Source organism: Pleurodeles waltl, chromosome 10 (genome assembly GCF_031143425.1).
Source record: "Pleurodeles waltl isolate 20211129_DDA chromosome 10, aPleWal1.hap1.20221129, whole genome shotgun sequence".
Classification (NCBI taxonomy): Eukaryota; Metazoa; Chordata; class Amphibia; order Caudata; family Salamandridae; genus Pleurodeles; species Pleurodeles waltl.
Genome location: NC_090449.1, coordinates 75011389 through 75036133, shown reverse-complemented (window position 1 = coordinate 75036133; position 24745 = coordinate 75011389). Strand labels below are relative to the sequence as shown.

General features: G+C 44.7%; 1 protein-coding gene across 1 annotated transcript in view; it reads right to left on the bottom strand.

The window, feature by feature from the left end:
- Window positions 1–346: 346 nt before the first annotated feature.
- Window positions 347–24745, bottom strand: part of NTHL1 (nth like DNA glycosylase 1) — a 114829-nt gene continuing 90430 nt past the window's right edge. Inside the window, exons 5-6 of the mRNA XM_069209753.1 lie at window positions 5223–5328; window positions 347–1695 (exon numbers count right to left, since the gene is read on the bottom strand). Coding sequence (XP_069065854.1) covers window positions 1506–1695; window positions 5223–5328 — 296 coding nt within the window. The 3' untranslated portion in view covers window positions 347–1505. The remainder of the gene's footprint in view (window positions 1696–5222; window positions 5329–24745) is intronic.

The window sequence follows — 24745 nt, the reverse complement described above, 5'->3', positions numbered from 1 at the left end:
CTAATCTTCAAGTCTCTGTATTCTCCATGAGGCAATCCACAGCACTGTAGCAATTTTCTACACTCCAGATTCAAACTCCTCACAAAAAGAAGGTATCTTGGACTACAAGCGCTTGTTGGTACTCATTCCTGTACATAGGAGGTAGCTCCATCTCAGCACAAGCCTGCAAGCTATGGAAACTTGGCTATTCCCCCAGTGTCATTCAACTTCGAGAAGACATTGTACAGTCTGAGGTTAGATACATGTAGTTATTAACTGCTTCACTAAGAGCACAACCTCTGCTTAGAAACAAAGATTTAAAGTGCTTTGTTCTCAAACCTAGTGGGGTGTGATGCAAAGGCTGAGATGTCATTGTAATATTTTATTTAACGTGTTTAATAGAAAACAATGGTTTACACGCAGACAAATGACGAGATGCAGCTGTTTACTAGAAGACCATATAGACATGACAGTGGAAACCAGCAAAAATATTTCCCCAGCTTTATACTCCCAGCATTTGACTTCCTTGTGTCACAGAACATGATGCTAGCCACAAACCAAGAAAACTGAATTTGCTGTGCAATCTTGTTGGCTGTAGAATCACATGGTCTCCGTGTACATAGGTGCATCTCACTTTGCTCATAACTGATCCGAAAATATTTTGCGCCAAATGTTGGCATGGCTCCTATTTACAGGCTTGGGTGTACTTGTTGAGTGTCTGCACTCCTGATTTCTTGCTAGGCACGTGCCCATAAAGTGCAGTTCTTGTGTGTCACAATTCCTTGTATGACACCCATTAGTGTTGCACTTTGATGGAATGAGAATGTTCTGCTCCTGACCCAGATCTACACCCAAAGTATTTTGCCTGCTTCGATTACTGTGCTGCCCAAAAAAAATAATCAAATCACAATAAATGCAAATCCAGGATATGCGCGCTAGAGAGACCCAGCTCCTGCTTCACCCACAACCCCCAACTTTGTTCAAAGCTATCAGGTTTGATTTTGAGGGATGTGTACAATTGTGAAGACTTTTACCTCCAAAATCTGAAGCTTTTTTTCCCCCAAAACTTCACAAACTTTGTAAATAGCAAAAAAGACGCCAAATGCTGTAAAAAAAAAAAAAAAAAAAATGTGTGGGTCAAAACCAGAAAATGTAAAATTTGCAAGCAAAATATCCACGAAAACCACTTTCAGCAGGGACATTTTCATGTACGTGACATTTTTTTCTGTAAAAACTTTTTTGCAGGAATGTTTGGGCAGGGCCCAAGTTTTGCAGATTCTACAAATTTCAGAACAGTGAATTTTCGAAGTTTGCCACCTTCGTGAAAATACACCGGTAAAATTATAATTTTGCACACCCATCTCACATTAGACGGCCTGTCTAAAATATTCTGCTTCAGAGCAAGGCTAGTGCTTCGAAGCAAGGACCTCTTTCCTCACACACTTCTTGAACCGACTGGTCATACTGTCTCCAGAAAGGGACAGGGCAGTCATGTTGCTTGGCTTCCGACCTCCCATCACAGACCCTCATTCTACCGCTGTCGCCCCTGAGGGGGCCCCTTTCCGTTTGTCTTTTCTGGAGAGGTTGGGCCCTTCCTTCGGTCTAGCGGAAGGACACACACCGCGGTTCAGGCAGGCCTCGCAGCGCGGAGTCACAGGAAGGCAGATCTGCTGTCCAAAGCCCACGAGGAGCCAGTTAATCTCGCTCCAAAGATCCCTGCAGAGAGAGAGAGAGAGGCGAAGAAATAGTTCAAAGATCACAGATGTTGTTCAGCAGAAGAGGGCTGGGGGCAAGGGGGGGCCGAGGAAAGTACGGCCGGATGCTTTCTAAAGAATGCACTATTTTCCCACTCATGTTTATCCATGGCTATGGCCTTTTCTTGCAGCACTGCCAACATTCTTTACAAAAACTTACAAGTTTCCTGTTTATTGCTTCTAATAACCTCAAACCCCCAGTGCTTGCTTTGTTTTTTCATAAAACTTTAAGACCTTTCGAATTAAAGGCGAGCACCTTTAATTATGCCTGCAATTTCAGAAAGTAATCGAAAATGATTTGTTGGTCTAACAGCACCTATTCTTTTCCAGCCTTCCAACCATTTGCACTAACTCATGTGAACCCACCCAAAAATGAAATTAATTAACCTACCACTCGGAGCCATAGGGTCGTGGATGAGATGGTACCCGAGAGACTAAACGTAACCCATAACCACCAACACTGGGTTCCGGAGTAGCACGCTACTCGCCATAGAGTACTTTATCAGGCGTCGTAAGTTCTGTTTCAGTACAATTACAACAAAAATATCTTGAAGGAAACTACGTTATATTCGAGTGTTTTTTTAACCTGGTTAGACAGCTGTGCTTCAAGTTCTGCTGCAATGGGTATTATTCACCATTAGTGCCTTTAGAGGAGGCTCTTAGGTGATGTAATTGTTAGAATTCAAGCGTAACATTCAAAAGAAAGGTAATGATTTCTTAAAAAGAGGAAATGACTACAGGCGGGTGCAGCGCTCATTCCTAAAGAGCTGACATGTCCAAAACTTTACGAGAGAGAAAGAGAGAGAGAGAAAGAGACTGAGAGACTTGTTTCTATGCACTAGGTACACTCCTCAGATTTGGGCCATCAGCGGCTGCAAAACTTGAAAAATAAAACGATAATAACCCATGTTTATTATTGTTTTATTTTTCAAGGGGGTTGGGCCATGGGGGATGACCGGCATGGAAGGGGAGTGGGGTGCACTACCCTCAGTGCGCAAGTGGGTTTGGCTGGCCACCTCAGGATGGCCAAACCCACATGTGCACTGAGCTCTCTTCAACCCAAGCTCTGTTGCTGGTTTGGAGACAGCAGGCACAGGCGCCCAGTGTCCATGGGAGTGCAAATCGAGGGTGCTCAGGCCAATCCTGACGCTGCTCTCGTGCTTCCAGCAGCATGAAAGCAGCACTAGGATTTGGCCGCAGAGCAGGCTGAGAGCCTGTGCCTGACGAGCAGCAATGTGAGGATGCAGTGATGGGCAGGCAAGGTTTTTTTTTTTTTTTTTTTTCCTCTCCTTTTTCTGTTTTGTCCCCCTCCTGCCACTTTGCCCCTACTCCAGCCAAGACTGTGGGCCAGTCACCTTGGCACCAAGGTCATTAACTGGACCAGGAACATCAGGAGGATGGGTACCTGGATGAACAGCATCAGGACTGCCAGGTGATTCTATCCAACATGTATGTATATCTCTGTCTATCCATCCATCTTGAAAGACAAGAGGAGAAGGCTGCAGAGAGCAGGGCCGTAGCTATCAATGACGCACCATCTCTGGTGCCCAGAGGTCTGAGGTGCCCACTGAATCCCGATTACTGCTGCATTTTGCTACCCATCCTTTATTTATGGGGGTCCTTTTTCCTGCTTCCACTTAGAGCCTTGGCCACCTTCCTATCCCACTGGTTTTCATAATACCTAACATTTTCGAATCTATTTAACAACCTCTAAAATATAAAGGGCCCAAGTCTGCTCTGCAGTTAGACCCATGACCCAGCACTGGGCTCTTTCCCAGAGTGCTTAACTCTCTGAGCTTTTGTATCCTGTTGCAACATATTCATAAACGTAGCTCCCACGGAAAGCATTTAAGAAGCATTCTAAAAAGGTGCACATATGAACCAAAGACAAACATCCAACACCGTGCAGGTAGCATACTATAAAATGTGCCCCAAAATGCAACAGGCATGTGCGCCCCTGGGGCACTTTGGTATTACAGAAGTGGGCACAGACACTTATGGGGCCACTTCTGTAATACTGATTGCGCTGGCACACATGTAGTGCCAGCACTATCTCAAAGAGGTTATTGCCTCATTTGTATGGGGGCGTGGCTTTACCCCTGCACCCACATCATATTATGGATGAGAGTGCAAAGGCAAAGAAGCTGTCATGAGGCGCTCTGACCCTGCACCACAAAAAGGTGGCACACTGTCAATGCTCCCCCAGATGGCAGCCCTTTGGAGGGTGTCAAGGGTCTCCTGTGCATCCCCTAGACACTCCCTTGAAGTCACTCACCTGCAAGGAGATCCAGCTCTCCCCTCTTAAAAGTGCAGGCATGTTGCCTCCTGCACTGTGAAAAGCAGACCAGCTCTGAAGCAGCTGCTTTATCAATTGAATGTGTTGCCCCCAGGGTAGCACAAGTTAGCAGTTGCCCTAAGCCCGCTTATTCAACACAACAGGACGCACTTTCCCTATTTACACGCAGAGCACCTGTCTGAAGGTGTGCCACGGAGCAAACAGTGCACTTTATATATAACAGGGCCCTAATGTATTTAAAGGAAATTTACTAATCCTAAAAAGATTGCCTCTGCATTAAAAAAAGACACAATAGAACCTAGACCCCTTTAGGGGATAAAGCTGCACAACCACCAACCTTTCCATCAACATTCAACAGGCCAGCAGTAGCGTTACTCTTGCAAAAGTACCTTACCTGGTAGTCTCTGTGGACAAAGTAAAATACCACACCCATGGGCATAGGGAGACAAGGTGTGATACCCGAGAACTGAAACATTTCCTGGAAGAGTGCATTCTCCACCCACCCACCTCTCCGGCAATGCTTTGGGCAATGACACTCACATGGCTTTGCAACAGGATTTAAAGTCGTTAACCTACATTCTAACAATGTCACTTAAATGAACTGGTGAATTAGGTCAATAAGACTTCTATGAAAGTCAGTACGAGGTGTGTCAACACAGAGTTGGGAGTCTGGTACTATCTGTTGCTGCGTAGTCTGCACTCTATATTTAAACTACAGCAGCATGTGGATCCCCGAGTGTCACACATGGGAACCAGGACAAACGCATGACTTGAACCCTAAGAGTCTGTTCCTTAGCCACAGTGTAGTGTGTCCCAGTGCTTAATTTGTAAATAAAAAGGTGCCGGTGCTAAAAGCTCTCCTCTTAAACACGCGGCTGCTGCAATTACAGATTCCGAGCACATAATACTGAGGCAGAGTAATCCTGAAGCCACCTCGGGCCTCTTCAATCCATTAACAGCCACTCCCTGCCACTTCAGCTCTCTCTTGCAGCTTCCTGCCTTTCCCCTTTCTGACGCTTCTTCTTTTTTCTCTTCCTCCGTCTTTCCCACATGTCTTTTGCTCAAAGTAATGCTTGAGACACAAAACTAAGCGCCGGCCCTCAGAAATAAGTGCCGGTGCTCAGCACCGGAAACAACAAGCACAAATTAAGCACTGGTGTGTCCCCCTTGTGGGAGCACTACATGTTCCCAACCTTGGCAACCAGTCCTCCAAGGCGACTCTGGTCTCTTCCGGGGTTTTGGTTTCCTTCTTCACCCATCGCAGTCTATTGGAGATCCTGTGCACGTGTGTGTCCACTCCTGTGGGATGAGAGGTGAAAGGCAAGTGAGGGTTACCAAAGGATGGGAGCAGATATTTAACAAGCTTCTTTACCCTCTAACATTTCAGCCGAAATCATCCAGAGTAACAAGCTGTCCTGCTACCAGGGACGTGCACACACCATAAACTGGAAGGAACATACTGTAAGCCCTACAGCTCGTGCAGTGCTGTGACCACAGAAACATGACCAAATGACTCCCAGTCCTTTTCCCAAGAAGGATGCAAAGTCGACGCTAGCCCCTGCTTGTTCTATCTTGGCCCCCAAAGACATTTCACACCAATCTAAAAGGAAAAATGCACCCTGTCTGATGCTTGTGTTATTCAGAAGCGGACAACATTTTCTCCAGTTAAAATCACAGGAATATGGATTTACAAAATACGTCCACCTTGGCATCTTGGACCTAAATGGGCTTGACGAGGGTATCGCCTCATCAGGATACTTCACAGCGTAATTCTGAATAAACTTGTCCGCTCGGATGTGACTGAACCGAGTGGAGGGAAGCAACACCAAGGGCAGTGGTGAGGAGTAAAAGCAACAGGTGAGAGAGAAAAGATGGGGGCGGGTGGGGCAACACCAGAGGCAAAGCCAATAGGTCCCAAAGGCAAGACCTATTTCTTTTGCCAATGCTTATTTAACTAGGCAACTACAATTCTAACTTCTGGTGCAGAGGTGCGGTACTCATCTTCTGTTGACGGACATGTTTCCTGGTTTGTCTGCGGCTAGTTAGAGTGAAGTCTCCCCGCACACCTGGTAAGATGCATCAAAGTACTTCCATAATACCTACCTGTGTAAGCAGCCTCATTCTGCTATGGCCTTACCTTGCCTCCTGAATGCTGTGCCAACCTGGGTCTAAGAGAGGCCAGCCCTTCTGCCAACCCTACTGCTGGTAAGAAGTGTTCTCTTTAATCCATCACCCCCTCTGAGAAGCAGGTACTTCCTTCCTTCCTGAAGTGTGGGTCCCCCTCGAGGTGAGAAGGTGGGATCTACAAGGGTCGCGTCAGGCAGCACTCTGAGGTGCAAATTCACCCTTGGTGTAGGAATGCAGAAAAAATGACGCGAAGATTAGCATTTAGGTGCAAAATTGGTCTTGTTGCAGCATTAACGCAAGTGTGGGAACACCTTTAGGAGCAAATATGCACCACCATTGCAATGTAGGCACACTCCACAATCAATGCACAGCAACGGGAGGCACCGTTTAGGCAGTTTAAGCAGGCCGTATTAACCAATAGGAGACAGCGAGACCGAAAACTCTTCTGGCCCTATCCAGTGTGAATTATTCTTTCTTCAAACGAGAACCGAAGGGAACCTAAACTAGTGAACCAATGACTAAAGGCGCTGGCCCAAAGTCCTTCTACGCATCATCTTTTAGGTATTGTTGATATGAGCTCTGGTAACAGCTAAAGAAGAAAATGCTCTCTACTTTTTACTGCATAGCTAATAAAATCCATCACAACAAAAAAAAACTAGGATCTAAAATGGGGACTGAAATCATTTTCCAATGTGCAGTCACAAAGTACAAATCAAACTTTTACAGTAATGATGATTGTCCCAATTTTGTCTCAAAAATATCCGCATGCGAGTACTTCTACATCAGTCACGACCTACTCGAGTACTTCTACATCAATCAACACCCAATTACTTCTACATCAATCATGACCTAAGTACTACAGACTATTCTGAAAATGGGACCGAAGAGTGATGGTTAAAAGGAAATAATTCACAGCTATTATCCCGGCAGCATGGCCCATAAACTTGATGAGTCTGCAGTGTGACTGAGGGTGCGGACAAGTTCTAATTTTCAGACAAACAAAACACTGGGTGTAGGCAGGGCAAACACTGGGTGTAGGCAGGGCAAACACTGGGTGTAGGCAGGGCAAACACTGGGTGTAGGCAGGGCAAACACTGGGTGTAGGCAGGGCAAACACTGGGTGTAGGCAGGGCAAACACTGGGTGTAGGCAGGGCAAACACTGGGTGTAGGCAGGACAAACACTGGGTGTAGGCAGGACAAACACTGGGTGTAGGCAGGACAAACACTGGGTGTAGGCAGGACATACACTGGGTGTAGGCAGGACATACACTGGGTGTAGGCAGGACATACACTGGGTGTAGGCAGGACATACACTGGGTGTAGGCAGGACATACACTGGGTGTAGGCAGGACAAACACTGGGTGAAGGCAGGACAAACACTGGGTGTAGGCAGGACAAACACTGGGTGTAGGCAGGACAAACACTGGGTGTAGGCAGGACAAACACTGGGTGTAGGCAGGACAAACACTGGGTGTAGGCAGGTCAAACACTGGGTGTAGGCAGGACAAACACTGGGTGTAGGCAGGACAAAGGCCGAGCACAAAGAATATGGAAGATGGGTTCATTTTTATGGCCACAAATCCTAGAATTTGACCAGCCCCACTCGTTCTCATGGCAGGCTTGGAGGTTTATAGTTTGACCAAAAAAACATAACAACAAATGAGGGCTGTGCAGGGTAAAGCTTGCAGAGGAGGAATCCTCAATGATCAGTGCAGCGTGATGGGAGAAGAGACTCAGTGGAAAATGGAACGAAGTTAGCTATAGTTTGGTATTAAAGAAACGAAACTAGAGATGAAAGCATGGGGATCACTGTCAGATATTAAATTAATACAAATATCCACATATTACCAACTACTAAGATCAAGCAAATAAATACGATTTAGGTGGGAAAAAACAGAATGGTTCCACCCATAACGGAAGCTCCACAACAAAAAATAAAATGCAGTAATGGACTCTAGGTTGGCTCGCCTCATCACGACTCAATCGTAGCCCATGGACAATGAGGTTTATGGAATGGTTCGGGTGTTTTTTTTCTGGCTTGTCACTGCTGGTTTCTGGTACAGACACAAGACTTGGTCTCCGCTCCATACGTCCTCTCACATGACTGAGCCGAGTGTAAGATTTATGCCAGACATCTCGCAGACATATTTCGAACAGTCTGGGTTTCTCAAACCGAGCCTCTGGGGAATGTATCCTGTACAGTGAACCTTTCCACGAACCTGGCCACAGGGAAAGCTTTGTAATCACTCACAGTTCCCACTATTACGTCTGCTCTGCCGAAGCCTACTACAACTCATATGTAAACAATCGGCTGGAGTGAATGATGCCACTGGGAAGCCTGTATCACATTGCCTGTGCTTAATTTGAACCGGTGAGAGCCACCAGAACTAACTTTTGGGAACCGTTACTAATTTCTTTTCTTTAGGCGCTTCCCAAGAGCAACAGAGGGAAAAACAAAGCAGAAAAACAGAGAAAGAGAAAGATGGAAAAATCGCCACAAAGCAAGAAAGCAGGAGCCTGAAGAGATGAAAGAACAGAGACACAAGGGCAGGGAGTGGTATGGATTAAAGAGGCCTGAGATGGATTTTAAGCACCAGCTGCGGGCTGCCGAGCAGGGGTTCGGGCACCGGCACTCATTCCTTTACAAATTAAGCACTGCATGCTGCACCATCCTTACTGGCTTAATCTGCTAAACCCACTAGAGCTGAAATGTACTTAAACTACCTATGTCTTTCCTGAGCTGACCACGTTATATGCTGAATAACTGTGTTCCACTGCCACAAGATGTAATATCGAATGGTGGGTAATTTGTTTGCATGGTCGCTTGTATGCCAGCTCCTTGAGCCATAGGCAGCTTACCCATCACTCCTCCTCACTTCAACTCATGCCTGGGTGCAGAGACAAGAAGACAGGGGCACAACTCCGGTCCTCACGCACGACCTAGACACTGCCCTGTAGGTACCAGAGCAGACCCATTATCCCATCCATGACACTCCACGGTACCCAAGTGCATCATAAATGAAATTACAAACCCGTAGACCAGGGGCACCTCAGTGCCCAACCATGAAGCTACAGTTTGAGGCCCTGCAGTCTGTCGCGCCCCGTGCAGTGCCTGCTAGAGGGTCCTCTGACATATGGTGGTGCCAGAAAGGAAGACTGCGGCACAGAGCACCCCTTCTCGTCGCCTCTGTGGAAACCCATGTCAGCACTGCTGCTGAGAGGTGACCAGATCCAGCCTCTGCCTACCCAGCATACCCTGCACTTTCCAAAGCGTAGAAATGAATTACATTTATTTCTTCGCCAGATGTTCGAAAGACATAACCTTGGTTTAGAATAAAGTTGACAGATGTGTTTGTTTTAATTTTAGGCAGCAGAGTGGTTTTGTTAATAAGCATTGGAGGAGTCCACACTTCCTGGCTCCGTTTGGACATCTGTTTTACTTCCAGTGTTTTTGTTTTTATGTATTTTAATTTCGAAAGCCAAACAGGACAGAGTGAGTTGGCCCATCCATCCACGAAAGGTATCCGTAAAAGCTGGTTTCCATCATTAAAGAAGCCAATGAGGATGGCCTGAAGGAACTATTGGGAACCGCTGGGTCAAACCGCTATGACGTGCACCGCACACACGTTTACTCACACTCAGGCTAGACTGAGCACCTAAGGGCTTTCTTGCCTTACTGAACATTCACTAGCCGAGCAGCTTGTAGGGATTTCTTGATATATTATCTGATATTTGTATGGCAAAGACCTGTTCCGGGGTGCAAAAGGACCTGTACTTAGCACTGTAGTCTTATGTTCTATGTTCCAACGATACACTCTTCAACTGTTTTGCAAGAAGCTAGTAAGGCATAAGGCATTGATTGCTTCTTGCAAATCTGGCTTATTGCTTTCCGGGAAATCCTGGGCAAAACTAGAAGGACCATCTGCCCTGAGTCCCTAATTTCGGCCCAGTCCCTCATCAGGGTAAAAATAGGTCAAGGAGCATCTAGCAAAGCAACCTATGGTGTGGTATGCAGTGCTGAAAGCCCAGTCCAGGCCAGACCCAAGCCTTCAGAAACCTGTGGAAGGCTCGTCAGCCTAGAACCTGGAGACCAAGTCAGCTCCTAGGAAAATGAGTAGTCGCCTTCATCTTCAGACGTGGGTAAATGTAGCTATTAGGTAAAGGCTGCTGGAGAGGCCACACTGTAGACAACAGAAATGGGAGGGGCTGGGAGAAGGATGGTTCTCCTGGCTTCCTGGGACTCTGTCACCTGCTTCAGTATCTGTCACACACAGCCCACGATTCCTTACACCCCCCATCCCTCCTCCCTCCCCCCAACCTCTATACCTTCTCCCATTCCTGACACTTTCTACCACTCTCTTCCCAGATACAAGCATTTCAGTGAAGACCAACCATCCACAAAGCTTCTTCCTCATTCTCCCTTTCGTCTCATTTTTACCTCTTGCCTCCTCGCATCCGCCTCTTGTTATCTCTGGGGCTACGATGTGACCTTGGAGAGGCGTAGAGTGCTACTGAAATGACCAGCATCGCACAGCACTGTTCAAGGCACATGGGGGTGGCTGGCCCACAATCATCTCTGGGTAAGGGTAAAAGTCCTCACTTTCCAGCCAGCATGGCCTTTCTGCCCCTTTCTTCAACTTCGGGATGACACCGTGTTTTCCCGCAACAGACTCCAAGTCTGCCTGCCCACTGTTGGAGCTTCACTGTTTTTGTTGCTGCTTCACCAGCAGGATCCTGGGTTGGGATGGTGCCCCAAAGTGTACCCCGCATCCGTGCTGAAATATGGTTACTGCCACGTCATTAAATAAACTAATGGTTTGTGATGGCTAAGATTCTAGTGAAGGGCGCAGGTTCTGGTTTTTTTTTTGTTTAGCGGCAGCTTAAGAGCCTACTCACCCTGTGCCTGTAAACTCTGCTGAATTTTCCAAAATGGGGGTGTTTCACTTTTCCCTGCATGCATGTGGGAAGTTGTGCCATGTGGCAGGCTTCTCAAAAATGTTGTATTCAATGTGCAGCATGGATGGTGTCCTCAGTGAGCACCCAGTGAACAAAGTACAAGATGGAGGTTGCCCATCTGGACCTGACAGTACTGTGGTACTTTTTCAGTCTCCTTCCCTGAAGCTCATCCCTGAGATTGTAAAGATTCAACATTCAGCCCTGCCTGAGCCCTACTGGGTAGTAAAGGGCTGCCTGGGACTGCTTCATTCTGATTTTGGGAACTGCATGCAGATCCGCCCAGCAGTAAGCTAGTATGGGGTGTCCGGCGTGACTGTGGGCATCTGTGGTCAAACCTTTTTGTCCTAGGTTGCGAGTTGCTTATAAATCAGATACACTTCTCTCAAAAGGTTTACAATGTAATGAGGAAGAGCAGTGGACTGCAGAGGCATCAGTCGAGTTTTCCCATATGCAAATTGGATAATTTAGCAACGGAAGCGCAACCTGTTCTGTGCTGTGAAGAAGGAACAAACTAACACTTTGATGGTGGCATCTGTCCAGCAGTCTACCTAGGCGTCCGCGAGGCATCTAACGAGGACTAACATGTCTACCTGGGTGGCTAAAGGTGATGTACTTCCTATTATCGCATGACCTAAGAAGGTAGTAGCTGCTTCCATGGAGTGTTCATTTTAGGGCAATCCTTGTTTTTGGAGTTCACATGCAAGGACATACCTGGGGTGGTCACTTCATAGGTTTAATTTACTGTCAACACTGGATTCCTTGCTCCCTTTAATGCACCTGATTCTTAACCTTCCTCGCAATGCAAACTGTGATTTGGAGTTAGGCGGAGTATACTTCTAATGAATATTGAATGGAATATAACATTTAAACTACCAAGATTATCTCATACTGGTTAAAGATGACCTGCCTGGATTCAGAGCTGTATCATCTGTCAATTTGCTGCACTTTGACTACTTAAAATTTAAATATACAAAACAGTGAAACTATGTTTTGCTTTGATGTCATTTTTTGGCAGACTGTCAGTAACTTGGTGTACAACCCTACGAGTTATTCCCCGCTGCAGTCAGGACAGCTGGAACACTGGGACAAAAGTTAACAGATAAACATTACAAGGCGCCAAGAACTATATCCACGGGCAACAATGGCACAGTCTACACCCGGGTCACAAGAGCAGACTTGCGAAACCCGCATTTACACAAATACGAACAAACTATATTTCAAAGCCTAAAAATATTCATAAAACAAAGGCGGACAGTGACAAGCGTTAAAGTTAATGCAAAGCAGTGGACACACTGTAACAGTCTTTCTGGCACCTTTCTCCCCTGGACTGTGTTCTGTAAACAAAGTCAAGGTGAAAACTGAAACTCGAAGTTTTGCAACTGCAAATCACTAACAACCCTGTTCCCACAGGACAGCATTGGCACTAGATGCCCGTTAGAGGAATTGTAGCGCCTTACTGTCTAAGCGCTCTTTAAATTGTCTAGAGTCGTTTTTACCTGTTCCACAATCCTATATGTAGGTAAAGACCTCGAGCTTTTAAAGGCCATAAGTACTATCGTCTCCTGGAGTCCGCCTCGATTGGTGAAAATAACAAGCATTGGTAAACAACCGTACCCAGGAAGGCTACTGTAGGGGAAAGGAGCCACAAACTGGAACAGATGTAAGATCTCAAAGCTACGGGTGTGAAACGTTTTTGTCTCGGAGTTTGTGGAGCTCAGTAGGACACTTTGCAACTGCACAAAGTAGTAAAGTTTTACTCTTCTGCACAGCTGCATGAAAACTGGCTTTTACTACAATGTCGGTGTCTGGTGAAGTCCAAATAAAACATCGTCTTTGTGGCTGGGAGACTGGGGGCGAGGTTAATCCGATTAGATGTAGTGGAAAGCCGTGACGAAAAAAATGCAATGCGATGCAAAAGCAGAAAAACAAGATTTCCGATTTAAATACATCAACATTAGGATCTACTTCCTAGGTCGGTGGTGCCACCTATTGGTGGTTGTTGGGATTTTGCAAAATCAACAGGCTAGAAAGAAGCTCCCCTTGAGTAATCCTCAAACCTCAGTTGATGATGGATTTGCGGTATATTTCCAACAACGTCCACATAACGAATTACAGCTATGGGAGCGCTGACAGAAGGCAATCAGCCTGCTTTGCACCCAGTGGCGGCTAGTGACATTCTAAAGTGATGGCGGTGTAACAGTTGGTGCGACTGCAATCGAAACAAGCCAGCTCGACAGTCAAATGTCGGTCTGGAATGGGTGGGAGACCGGAAGGGTGCCTTCTCCCGAGAATAAAAAAAAAAAAAAAAGATTGGTAAATAGTGCATGTAAAGTACATTTCAATAGATAATTTAGTGATAAAGCAACTGTGAATGTGTTGTCTTGAAACATTTAAACATATTAAAAACTGCCCCACATCTTACTGCATTAATATTTTCAACAGTTATTGTAGTGAGCAAATTCTACAGCTCGACAACTTCAGGCCCTTTTAAGTGTCTTTTGCACTGCATGCATCAGCTTTGGAAGTAAATGCTCTAACCAGGATTGGGGAAAGCACCCACAGCTTCTGGCTGCAATAGAAATATGTGCAGATAAGGCAATAAGTGTGGGATTTAAAAAGTAGGGGTTGCTAAAAAAACATGCAAGTACATTCCTGTGATTCCCACAGTCTGCCAACTGCCTGGTATTTTGGTTTCTCACAGATTTATTTGATTACATCCAGATAATTAACACAACTGACATGCATCTAAAGCTCACCAGGGCTATTAGCTTTGTCAAGGGTTGTTAGTTTCAGATACGTGAGCAACAACGATTTTGTTGGAAATAATACCACAAATATTTAAATTCTGAAACTGTGAGACTTAATTCAATATTATTGAGCCTAGTGACAGGAGGATTGGTTTAGAGTTATGTGCACTTTATGTTATGCAGGCCCTTCTTCTCTCCAAACCTCGTCCATCTGCATATCTTAAACCTCATCTCTTTCCTCTTAGCACCCTCTTTTCACTCTCTCCTGAATGTACTTGCATCTGCTTAACTTCACCTCCACCAAACATACACTGCACTCACTCATGCGGACAACCCACTGACAGGCACTGTGAGAAACTGGCACTGCCCTCAGCCCTGGCGCCACAGCTCCCAATGGCGATCCCGCAAACACCCGGCTCAACTCTGCTCCAAGTACGCACTATAGGATACGCAGAAACCCCCCCCCACAGAAACAGCATGAGGGAAATAGCTAACACTCTTAGGAAATGCAAGCTTTAGTTAAAAAAAACCCATGCAATATAGAAACAGCAACTGAATCACCGACCTATTACCTTTACATTTTTAACATTAATTGTTCGGAAATAAGTGTTTTGGGTGTTAACGTTAAGGGAATGAATATAAGACTCGAATTGTGTGATTCTAGGCAAATACTTTATTTCAGCACGTTCTGTTTTGTTAATTATTGCACATCAGAGAACCGTCAAAGACATTAGTCCAGGAAGGGCACTCTACCAACACCTTTTGTGTCCCATTTAATAAACTACAATGCTGATCTGTTTATAATAAGAATTTAGGCCACATACAGGGTATACATGACAACTGATTTGCCTTTTAGCCCACTAATAGCATAGTAATCACGGCAGAGACAGGAAAGTTTATCGGTTCAAGTTTAAAAACTATAACTTTTAATAAATACTTTTCAATACAGCAATAAACTGATGTACTAAGGTGAAACACTTCATGTGTTGAAGAAGTACGATTTTTTGAATTCTGAAGACATCGCATCATTTTCTAACGTGAAGAATTTTTCATAAATTTCATGGCAAATATTTTCAAGGCTCGACTTATGCATGACCTCTTAGAGCACGAGTCGACTCAGCAAGTCTTGACTTTCCCACTTAATATGTTGGTTCGCCCACCTCTAGTTACGACAGTGTTCAATGCGCTATAAAACGTATTTTTACTGACATGTAAGATGATAGCTTGTACACAGAAACCGTTTTTCTTAGAGTGGTCCATTTTTTTGCTTAATCAAAAGCTCCACCTCAAGACGGGTATCTTACAGGTCATTATTTCCTGTCATTTTATTTACTTAAATGTTTTACCAAGATGTTCTCCTATGGATCCTGGTGTTGCATTGTTATATTTGTTTGCTACAAACTCTGACCTCATGTCTGTCCCTCCAACATGGCTGCGCAGGAGCCTCATGTGGTCTAGCTGCTGCAACCAAGATGTACCTAACTTCTGGCTTCTAAACCAGGACTGCAGGATTTCATGCACGCATCTGGGTCTCCAGGGGGTGCATAACATTTCTGAATTGTGACTCCTGAGATATGCGCTAAAACATCACCGACACCTGAGAAACACTGTTGTCACCTTGCATCTTACAACATGCCTAGGAGACTGATGAGAGAAACAGATATGAAAAATGTTCTGCTTTCTCAAGTTTTCATAAAAGGGAAATTATTTCCATGGACAATGCATATAATACTATTTTATGAGAACATTACAGCAGATGTACTTCAATTCTCTCCAAGTTAGGAGTGTCTTTAGGTTGATGACTGTATGTAGCACAAAGCAGAAAGTGATTTTTTTTTTGGGAAATGATTGAACTTAGTGGTATTCACCTTATCAGCCTATGGATGAATTAATTTTGATTTAAATATATGCCCTTTACAAGCAGATCTTTGCCGCAAGAGCATAACCATCTGATCTATCATATCAGGAGTCAAATCTGTAGCGTACTGGTTAAACTCTTAAGAACTAAGTGTAGGGCTTGCAACACCTACTTCGAGGGTCTATAACCGTTTATTAATCTACTATTTAATTTGATAAAGTGTTGTACATACAATAACAATTTAAAACGTACATTTTTAAAATGCTCTGTACGAAAGAAAGGAATTTCAAATTGGAGTCTAAAAATTAGGCCGGAACCTTAGCTTAGGAGCAGTGCAAGTATAGCAAACATAATTTATTATAGAAGACTAGTGGCCTGAATGGAAGCACTGCTATGGACGGACAAAATTAAAGAATGGGGCTGGAGGGGAAAAAAAAAGACAGTGTGTTATGCTAGAGTCTAACATACCTCTGTCTTTAAAAATAAATCCTTTTTTTGAAAAGCTTCAACAGTCTCATTAAAATTTTGATTTTGTATATTTTTTGTGCATTAAATAAATTATGTTTCGTTTATACTTACTCCTAAATTTTGATGCAGTGTTTTGGGGTTCAAAAGGTAGAAATTGCTAAGGTCTTGTCCACAGCTTCCATCTGTAAGACCCTGGGGTGGTCTTACAGAATTCAAACCTTGGCCTGCAGATTATACACAAAACTTTGCCCTGAGAGCCTTAAGCCAATCAGCCATTTTAGCAACAGTAACTTGCACCGTTAAAATACAGCCTCAAGATAGTGCAGTTGATGACTGTTCCTGTCGCAGCAATTTTACTGCAGGCAATGGAGCATTTATTCTCTAAGCAGTCGATACATGAGTGGGATAAAGAGGGTCAGCCATCATTTACAGCGCTATGAAAATGCAAGGCTGCAGTAATATATAGCATGTACATCTGGTAAAGATTTGTTGGCATGAGCGAACTTGCACAAGTATGTATTGTGTGAAAGCAGTGTTTCATTGGCATGTCACTTTTAGGGTCTCACCCACACAGTGCATGCCCTGTGCTGCGAGACGTATTGGTTAGTATACTGTGGGCGTACAACTTGCTACAGCATACCACTGGATTTTTTTTGTTGTCACACTCATTTACAATCTTTCGATTGCTTAGTTCCTTAGAGCTTGCTTCCTTCCTCTTTCTTTCTTGTGCTAGCTCTTCCCTGGAGCATGGACCAAGTAGATGTGTTCTTTCTTGTCTTTTTATAACACACTTTTTTTTTTTTTAATTTAAAAGTGTGCCAGTATTATTCCTGAACATGCAATGTACTTTCCTACTTTTAACACAGGCATACAGTTTTTTATTTATGTTGCTTTCACCTTCTGAAGCATCTGTCGATGCGTAGTTACTTACAACCCAAAACCATACTAATCCACATCATTCCAGGCTACTCCACTCTGTCCCATTCTATACCACTCCCCTCCACACAATGCAACTCTAAGCCACCCCCACGTCACTCTGTGCACTCCACTTTATACCAATCTCATCTACACCACTCCACTTCAGGCCACTCTACACCATGCTATCCTATCCAGCACACTCCACTCTATGGCTCTCCACACTAGGCCACTAACTTTTAGCCATGCTGAACATCAGTCACGCTGCTGTAGAACATGGCTAAAAGACACTGGCAATGCCAATAGATCTCCCATGGATGAGACCTATTGGCCTTGCCAATGTGTGTCAGATGAGCGGAGGTTCAGAGCCAACCAATGCTCTGCTGAGAAATCTCAAGGTTTTCCATACAAGACATAGGAAGTCTTTCTCTGGCCTAATATTAGTTTCTATGACAAACTTCTTTCCAGAAATGAGCATCAGCAGGATCTTAGGTTTTGAGCAATAAAATAAAATAAACACACAAAAGAGGATGCAAGCAATTCTTGCAAACAGGCTAAAACATCAGCAAAAGTTGTGTGTTGTGTTCTGTTAATTTGCGAAGCGCACAATCATCCAGGAGGGTATCCCGGCATTCTAACCCATCATTTGTCACCCTCTGTGCCACTCTATGCAAGTGATGCCTCCTTCAGGAGGAAACATAAGCAACCTTCAGGCGAACTCACTGATTGGGCAGTGCCCATTCTGCACACAAGGATGTCCATACAACATGAATGTGCTTTTTTGTAGGTGGGGAGACCTTCCAGTGATGTCCAGACTCTCACTGCGAGAGTTGAGGCGCGCCAAGTGAAGAGGCATGAGTAGGCCACCGAGTTGTTTGGCACTAGTGCCATTGTTTGCTGGGTACATCACACAGAAGCACTGTAAGTGACACAAAGTACATGGGTGTGACTGTGCAGTGTCCAGTGTAGCGACACACAAGTGTGCAACACTGCCAGACGAGCATAAGGATTGGCACACAAGTGGGCATCCCGGCAGGAGATCACATCAAGTGGAAGGAAAGTAAGGGGTGGTGCAGTGCTTAATCTGTGTTCACTGTTTCTGGTGCGGAGCACCGGTACTTATTTTTGAGGGCAGCACTTATTCTTCTGCATAAAGCGTTTACTGTGAGCGCAAGACAAATGGGAAAGAGAGGTAGAGAACAATGAAAAAGCGTCTCAAATGCAGAAAGCTGTAAGAGTCAGTTGAAGGGGCAGGGAGAGGATGTAAATTGAATAAAGCGCCCAAGATGGCATCAGGATTACCCTGCCTCGGTATTTCATGTTCGCACATTTAATTGCAGCAGTCTCATGTTTAAAAGGAGGGCTTTGGGCACCGGCATGTTTTTATTTACAAATTAAGCACTGGGGTGGTGTTCGGACATTGAATTATAACAACCGAGCCATGAATTTATACAGACGTGTTCCAAGACCTTCCCTGCATTCCTATCTTCTGTGAGGTTAATATTCATAGGCGTGTGATCAATTGCTGATCCCCCTGCAATTTCTGAAATGCTTTTTGTTGCTTTGTATTTAATATAGAGCACACCTAGACCTAAGGAGTAGTAACACAGTTTACAGATAACATTTTTATTTCACCAGGACCAGTACAGAATATGTTGTTTCGAACTTTGCTGGAGCCAGGACACAGAAAACATGATGTGAGTGTGATGCTGGTGAAGGGCTATAGAGTGAGAAGATACCAAAGGTCGCACAGTATCATCTACGGGTTATTTTACGTCACATATTCACAATTTGTGGCAGTGATGGTCCTAAAACCAATGAAGGCAATGGGATGCCAGACAAGGAACTGAACCACAGGACTCCACCTCCTCCTGCTGCAACCGGCGAGAGTTAAGCCTCCAGTTGTTGAAAAACCCTTATATCAGCTGCCTTTTCTCGTCATACTTTCTCCTACAATTTGTATTTAAATGAGCTCCACTTTGGCCGCGGTTCAAGGGCTTGCGGCGGTTCCAGCAGGATGCTGTGTGGCAACACAGGGCTGGAGACAGCAACACACCCACCGCAACCCGACCGCCAGAAATCTAATCTCCACAGCTACATACTTTCCAAAGGGAACCAGGAAACCGCCGTCAAATACCATCCACTTCATAAAGTCATTGCTCTCTGGAGGAAACAACTTTTTCCCCTCCAAATCAAAACACATCTCCTTCTAACCAAGTGATTCGGAAAATAAGTGAACAAAAAGTAAACAGAATAGTAAATAGTTTGAAAGCATTTTTTAAGTAAAAAGCAAAATTGTTGAAGAGGGGATAGGGAAAGGAGGAAAAGAGGGCGGATGAGGAAGGGTTCGAAGGTGCTTGAGTATATGGAGGACGCCTCTATTAAGTAAACAAGCACTGGTCAAAGCAAAAAGGTCGGTGTTTAAAATTCTAACACATAAAAACAAAGCATTAACACATTAAAGACAGGCATTTGTAACAAACAACAGATGGTCTATATGGAAGGCTCCATTGCCTTCATCCAAGTCTGGCTTGGGTGGTTTCCATGCGAGAGGAGACAGTCACATAGAACGAAATTATTGATTACTATGAAAGGCTCTATTCCACAGAGAGTGGCAATGAAGGTAGGGCAGCCTTCATTACATACTGCCTTTTCTTACTATCAGAAAGGAAAATTCGGTGGTAACAAACCAAAGCTTCAATGTCTGCCCCCCCTTCACCACCCTCCCAAACGCCGAGCCACCAGGAGGCAAAGACAGTCAATGGTAACAAGGACTGATATAGAGTGGAATGATGAACGTGAGTGCGAGGCGGACAGGCGAATACCCCATTGAATGTGACAGAAGTAGGAGGGAGGACAGAGAGGGAGGAAGCAGTTGCTGACACAAAAACGGGGACTGGAAGAGACATCGAGGAGCCATCTCAGGGACCTATAGTTGTGCAACCGCCTCTCATGCACATCACCTCACTGGAGGCAGAAAGTCACACCCAACAGCACAGGTGAGAGAATGAATCCTCTGGGCTGAGCTAAGATGTGACTGACAAAGTCTCAAGCCAATAGCAGAAAGAGGCTAGTCAACTTCAGGCAAGGACCGAAACAGAAACAAAAAACACCCTAAGAACCTCATTACAAATGACCTGGCATTCGTGGTTGGGCTGAATTCAGGGTTAATAGTCGGTTGAGAATGACACATCCTGCAGAAACACTGCAGGCCCCTTATGTTTTCCATGGAGATGTAGGTAGCTAAAGGCAGTCAAAGGCCCCAGGGGACACTGCAGAGTTTAATCAGTAATTCCAACCCCAACACTCCCTGGAATTCAATATTACACAGAGTTCAAACCCTAATACCGGTTAATACCTCACTCCCGAAGTCAACTAGATCCTCAGTTTTGCTAACTCCATGAGTGCGGAATTAAAGCGACCCGACCAGGGCCCTCAGCAAATTAGAGACAATAGTTCTGTATGACAAATGTGCAATGAAATCTCAACCCTACATACCAGAAAAGGGACAACTTTGAGCAAATTGATCCGCAAAATAAAATCAACTAGTGTACAATGTAAATGAAATTCTTAAATCAACTGAATTCAGAAGATTTCATGTGAAAAACTAGCTTTAAACCGAACTGAGAAACTAACACATTCCATCCGGAGTGATTCGTCATTAACGGTGCATTAAAGTGCAGACAATGTATCCTAAACAAGCAACGGGGCGGAAGGGGCGTTACAATGGAAAGCTCTGCTATGCTGTTAGAAATGGGTCTTCTGGTTGGCTAGGGGATATACCCAAGACAAGCAGAACACACAACCCTAGTCAGGGTAAGTCAGATACGCACCCTAAATTAACCTGTGCTCACACTCTGGTAGCTTGGCGCAGCGCAGTCAGGCTTGAGAGGCAATCGCCACATGCAGTTACCCAAAGTAACCACCACAAAAAGGACGCCACACAGTGTTAGAAAAAACATAGATCAATTTATGGACTTCAATAAGATTAAAGTGACAATCATCCAACTATCAGTACCAAAAATATGTAGCTTTGTAACGTTGTCAGTGCCAGAGTTCGTTCAGCACATTTATGAGGCTTGGGCAATGGGGATGCGCATTGCTCCAGGTAATTACGGTAAATCCTCTGGTCGCGTTCTCATCAATTGAGCGGCCAGGGAATGGGGTCTCTGGTGAGGCTTGTTCGCCTCCTGGCACCACGGGAAGAAGTGCTGGTGCGGGCGAGTTCTGTCGGGAGGAAAGGATGGTGGAAGGGCTCCATCAGGCAAGCCCAATCCCAGACTCACCACACCGGGTAAGCCGCAGGTGTTGCTGCCGAGGGGCGGAAGCTCCAAGCTGCACACAGGGGCGGCTGCTTTGATGAAGACAGCCCAAGAGCACCATGTCGCCGGGCCAGTACAAGCCTTGAGAATACTTCCACCGGTGGGAGTGACTTTACTCCGTATCACATGCAGGCTTGGGGGCACGGCGGTGGACTTGGTTGTAGTTGCTTGGCCGCCTTGTCAATCTTGAAGACCCCGGGTGGCAGACACCAGGTTCAGCGTTGCTATCGGTCCTACAGGCTGGGGGGGTGATCTTGTCAAGGTTACTCCGGCAACCTCGTCACTGGGAGTGGGGCCGCACTGGCAAAGGGATTACCGCAGAGAGCGACAGTTCTTTGGGTGGGGAAATCAGTAGCGAATCAGGCGATTACGCCGATTGGGGTGCGAGTCTCCACGGTCCCTGATGACGGCTGGTCAAACTTCACGGAACACAGCACTTGGAGAAACAGGGTATGCAATGAAGGCCCTGGAGACACTCTGGTGTTGCTTGGGAGGTTGTTATGCCGGGCAGAGGTCAGCAGGCAGAGGGGCAGCTCAGCAAAGCCTGGCAGCAGTTCTTGGGAACACTCAAACACAGCAAAGTGGCGATCCTTCTGGCACACCAGGCTTTACTCTAGCAGAGTTTCTTCTTGGTCCAGAGGGGTACTACCTGAGTGGGTCAAGAGACCCAGTACTTATACTGACAAGTACCTTTGATGTGGAGGCTGACTACAAAAGAGTTCTTGTGAAGTGCACAAGTCCCCCTTTCAGGTCAGCCTTGGCTCCAGACTGCTAGTGGGAGGTAATCAGTCCCTTTGTGTGGCCTCCAGTCACCACCCTTTGAAATGTAAGTGTGAGCCCTTCCAAATCTCCTCCCAAGGAAGACCCATCATTATGCAGATTAATGCATATGTAGCTCAGCATCATATGTGGTGGCTGTGTGAAGGGAATGTACAAGTGTTGCTGTCACCTAGCCCAAGCAAGATGTGTATTGGAGATAGACTGTAGGCACGCAGGGCTGAGAGTTTAGAGAAATGCCCACTTTGTAAAAGTGGCATTTCTAAAATAGTAATAATAAATCTAACTTTACCAGTAAAGAGGCTTTATTATCACCATTCCAATGATACTAAACATGATGCAGCTACTCCTCTCAGATGAGGTATTACAGCTTAAAGATATTACAAGGAATTCCCAATGCAGGCCTATGAGAGGGGCGGAGGACTCACAGTAATAAAAAAGTGACTTTAGGAGTAGGATATGAAAAGCTTACAGGTACATGCCCTGTTTTTGCTTACATGGCACCCTGCCCTATCGGCTACCTAGAATCTCCCTTAGGGGTGACTCATATGTAAGAAAAGGGGAGTTGTAAGGCTTGGCAAAAGGTTATAAATGCCAAGTCGGGGTAGCAGTGGGACTGCACACATAGGCTCTGCAGTGGCAGGCCTGAGACATGTTTACAGAGCTACATAAGTGGGTGGCACAATCAGTGTTGCAGGCCACTAGTAGCATTTAATTTAGAAGCCCTGGGTATGTGATACAGCACTCTACAAGGGACGTACAGGTAAATTAAATATGTCAATTGTGGGTACACCAACGTTACCATGTTTTAGGGGAGAAGCATGTGCACTTTAACACTGATTAGCAGTGGTAAAGTGCTCAGAGTCTTACGGCCCAAAAACAAAACAAAAAAACAACCAACCAACAGGAGGTAAAGGTTTTACGTCTGGGTAAGACCCCCCAAAGGATGCCAGGTCTAACAGGTGCAGTCATTGCTGGCCACGTCACAGTGCTTTGCAAAAGAAAATAGTTCCTGTTGAATCACAGTTTGAGCAGCGGATGGATAGAGGTAGGACACTAATCAAGCTAAATCAATCAGTAGTTGGTTTAGGCTCCACATGAAAGAAGAGGAAGTCAAGCCAACATGCACTGGTTAGATAGGGGGCAGCAAAAAAGAGTGACAACAAAGCCAACGAATGGTAAGCAGTGTGCGAGCTCCAAGCCCCTTGTGGTAAACAATATCTCTTGCAAGTGATAAAGCATTTGCTCTAACAGGCGAGACCTAAAAATGTTGTGCCAATAGTACACAAGGTGCACAAAGTAATAATGGTCTACTCAGGCTTTCTCCAAAGTTTCAGACTTGGCTAAATCTTAATTTTCACTCAATTAAAACTTTCATGCTGCACAGACCATGTCCGCTTAAATACAGATCCTTCTGGCACCATTGCAGACAAAAGCTTTATTAAAAACTTTAAAAAGTTAAAACCTCAGACCTTAAAATGTGAATCACACTTGAACAATCTGGTTGGATGCATAAGACCACAGAAATTCTTTGGAAGTCCACAGCAGGAAAATCATTTTTCAACAAAAAACGACCATAGTTAATTATCAGAAGAAAGGATCATTGGAGAGATGATATTCTTTTAGAATTTGAGATCAGATGAATGGGGGAATATAAAAGTCCATCGTTGGGTAGAGGCATGTAAGAAGTATAGAAGCATGACTGCAGACGGTACAGACTGTTTAAGCCATTTGCACAAGTAATTTCTAATTAATACATACAAGTCCAGATCGGAATTCACAAAACTTGAATTAAGGGACTTACGGACTTGTTACTCTGTGATGGTATAACTCTGCACATGTAAATCATACTCCATGGTAGTGGTACTTCCTGGGTGTGGAAGGCCTGGAAAGTCAAGGAGCAAATACAAATGTCTGAGTTTGCAGGTATCTGTATACTTGTTTCTAACCCATTATCATCCTGGTAACAGTTCGAGATTTACTCCTGTCAAGAGCATTCCATGGTGGAAATGGACTGGGAGCACCCCCAAAATTAGGGACTAAAGGAAAGAGAAGTCGCCACTGAGACAAATGTTTTCTCTGTGGACAAACAAAAAACAGAGTATACATAATGCACATTTTGAAATATGGTCTAATTTGCCACCAAGGGGTATGTATGTCATAAACCAAGAAGCCAAAGGTTGAGTTATTTGTATACGTTACATGAAGAGAGAGGAGGCAATATAGGAGCATATTACCAGGCATGTATTTTTAAAATATTTTTTTATATTGCATGTTTATTTTGGGGTATTTACCTTTCTAAAGCTGTTTTATTCGTAGTACAGATATGGACACAGACTGGAATTAGAATGTTCAAGTTCATCTTTCCACAAATAAAATGTTGATAAAAAAACAGGATAATTATGAAAGCCATTGGATATATTTGGCACATAACTTGCATTAACTGCAGATTTCACAATCAATGCAGCCGCTAGATAAAATGGATGAAAATAAGACTGCCTGAATATGTGTTGCATAACTTGAAATTTGTGCTGTGTAAATGAGT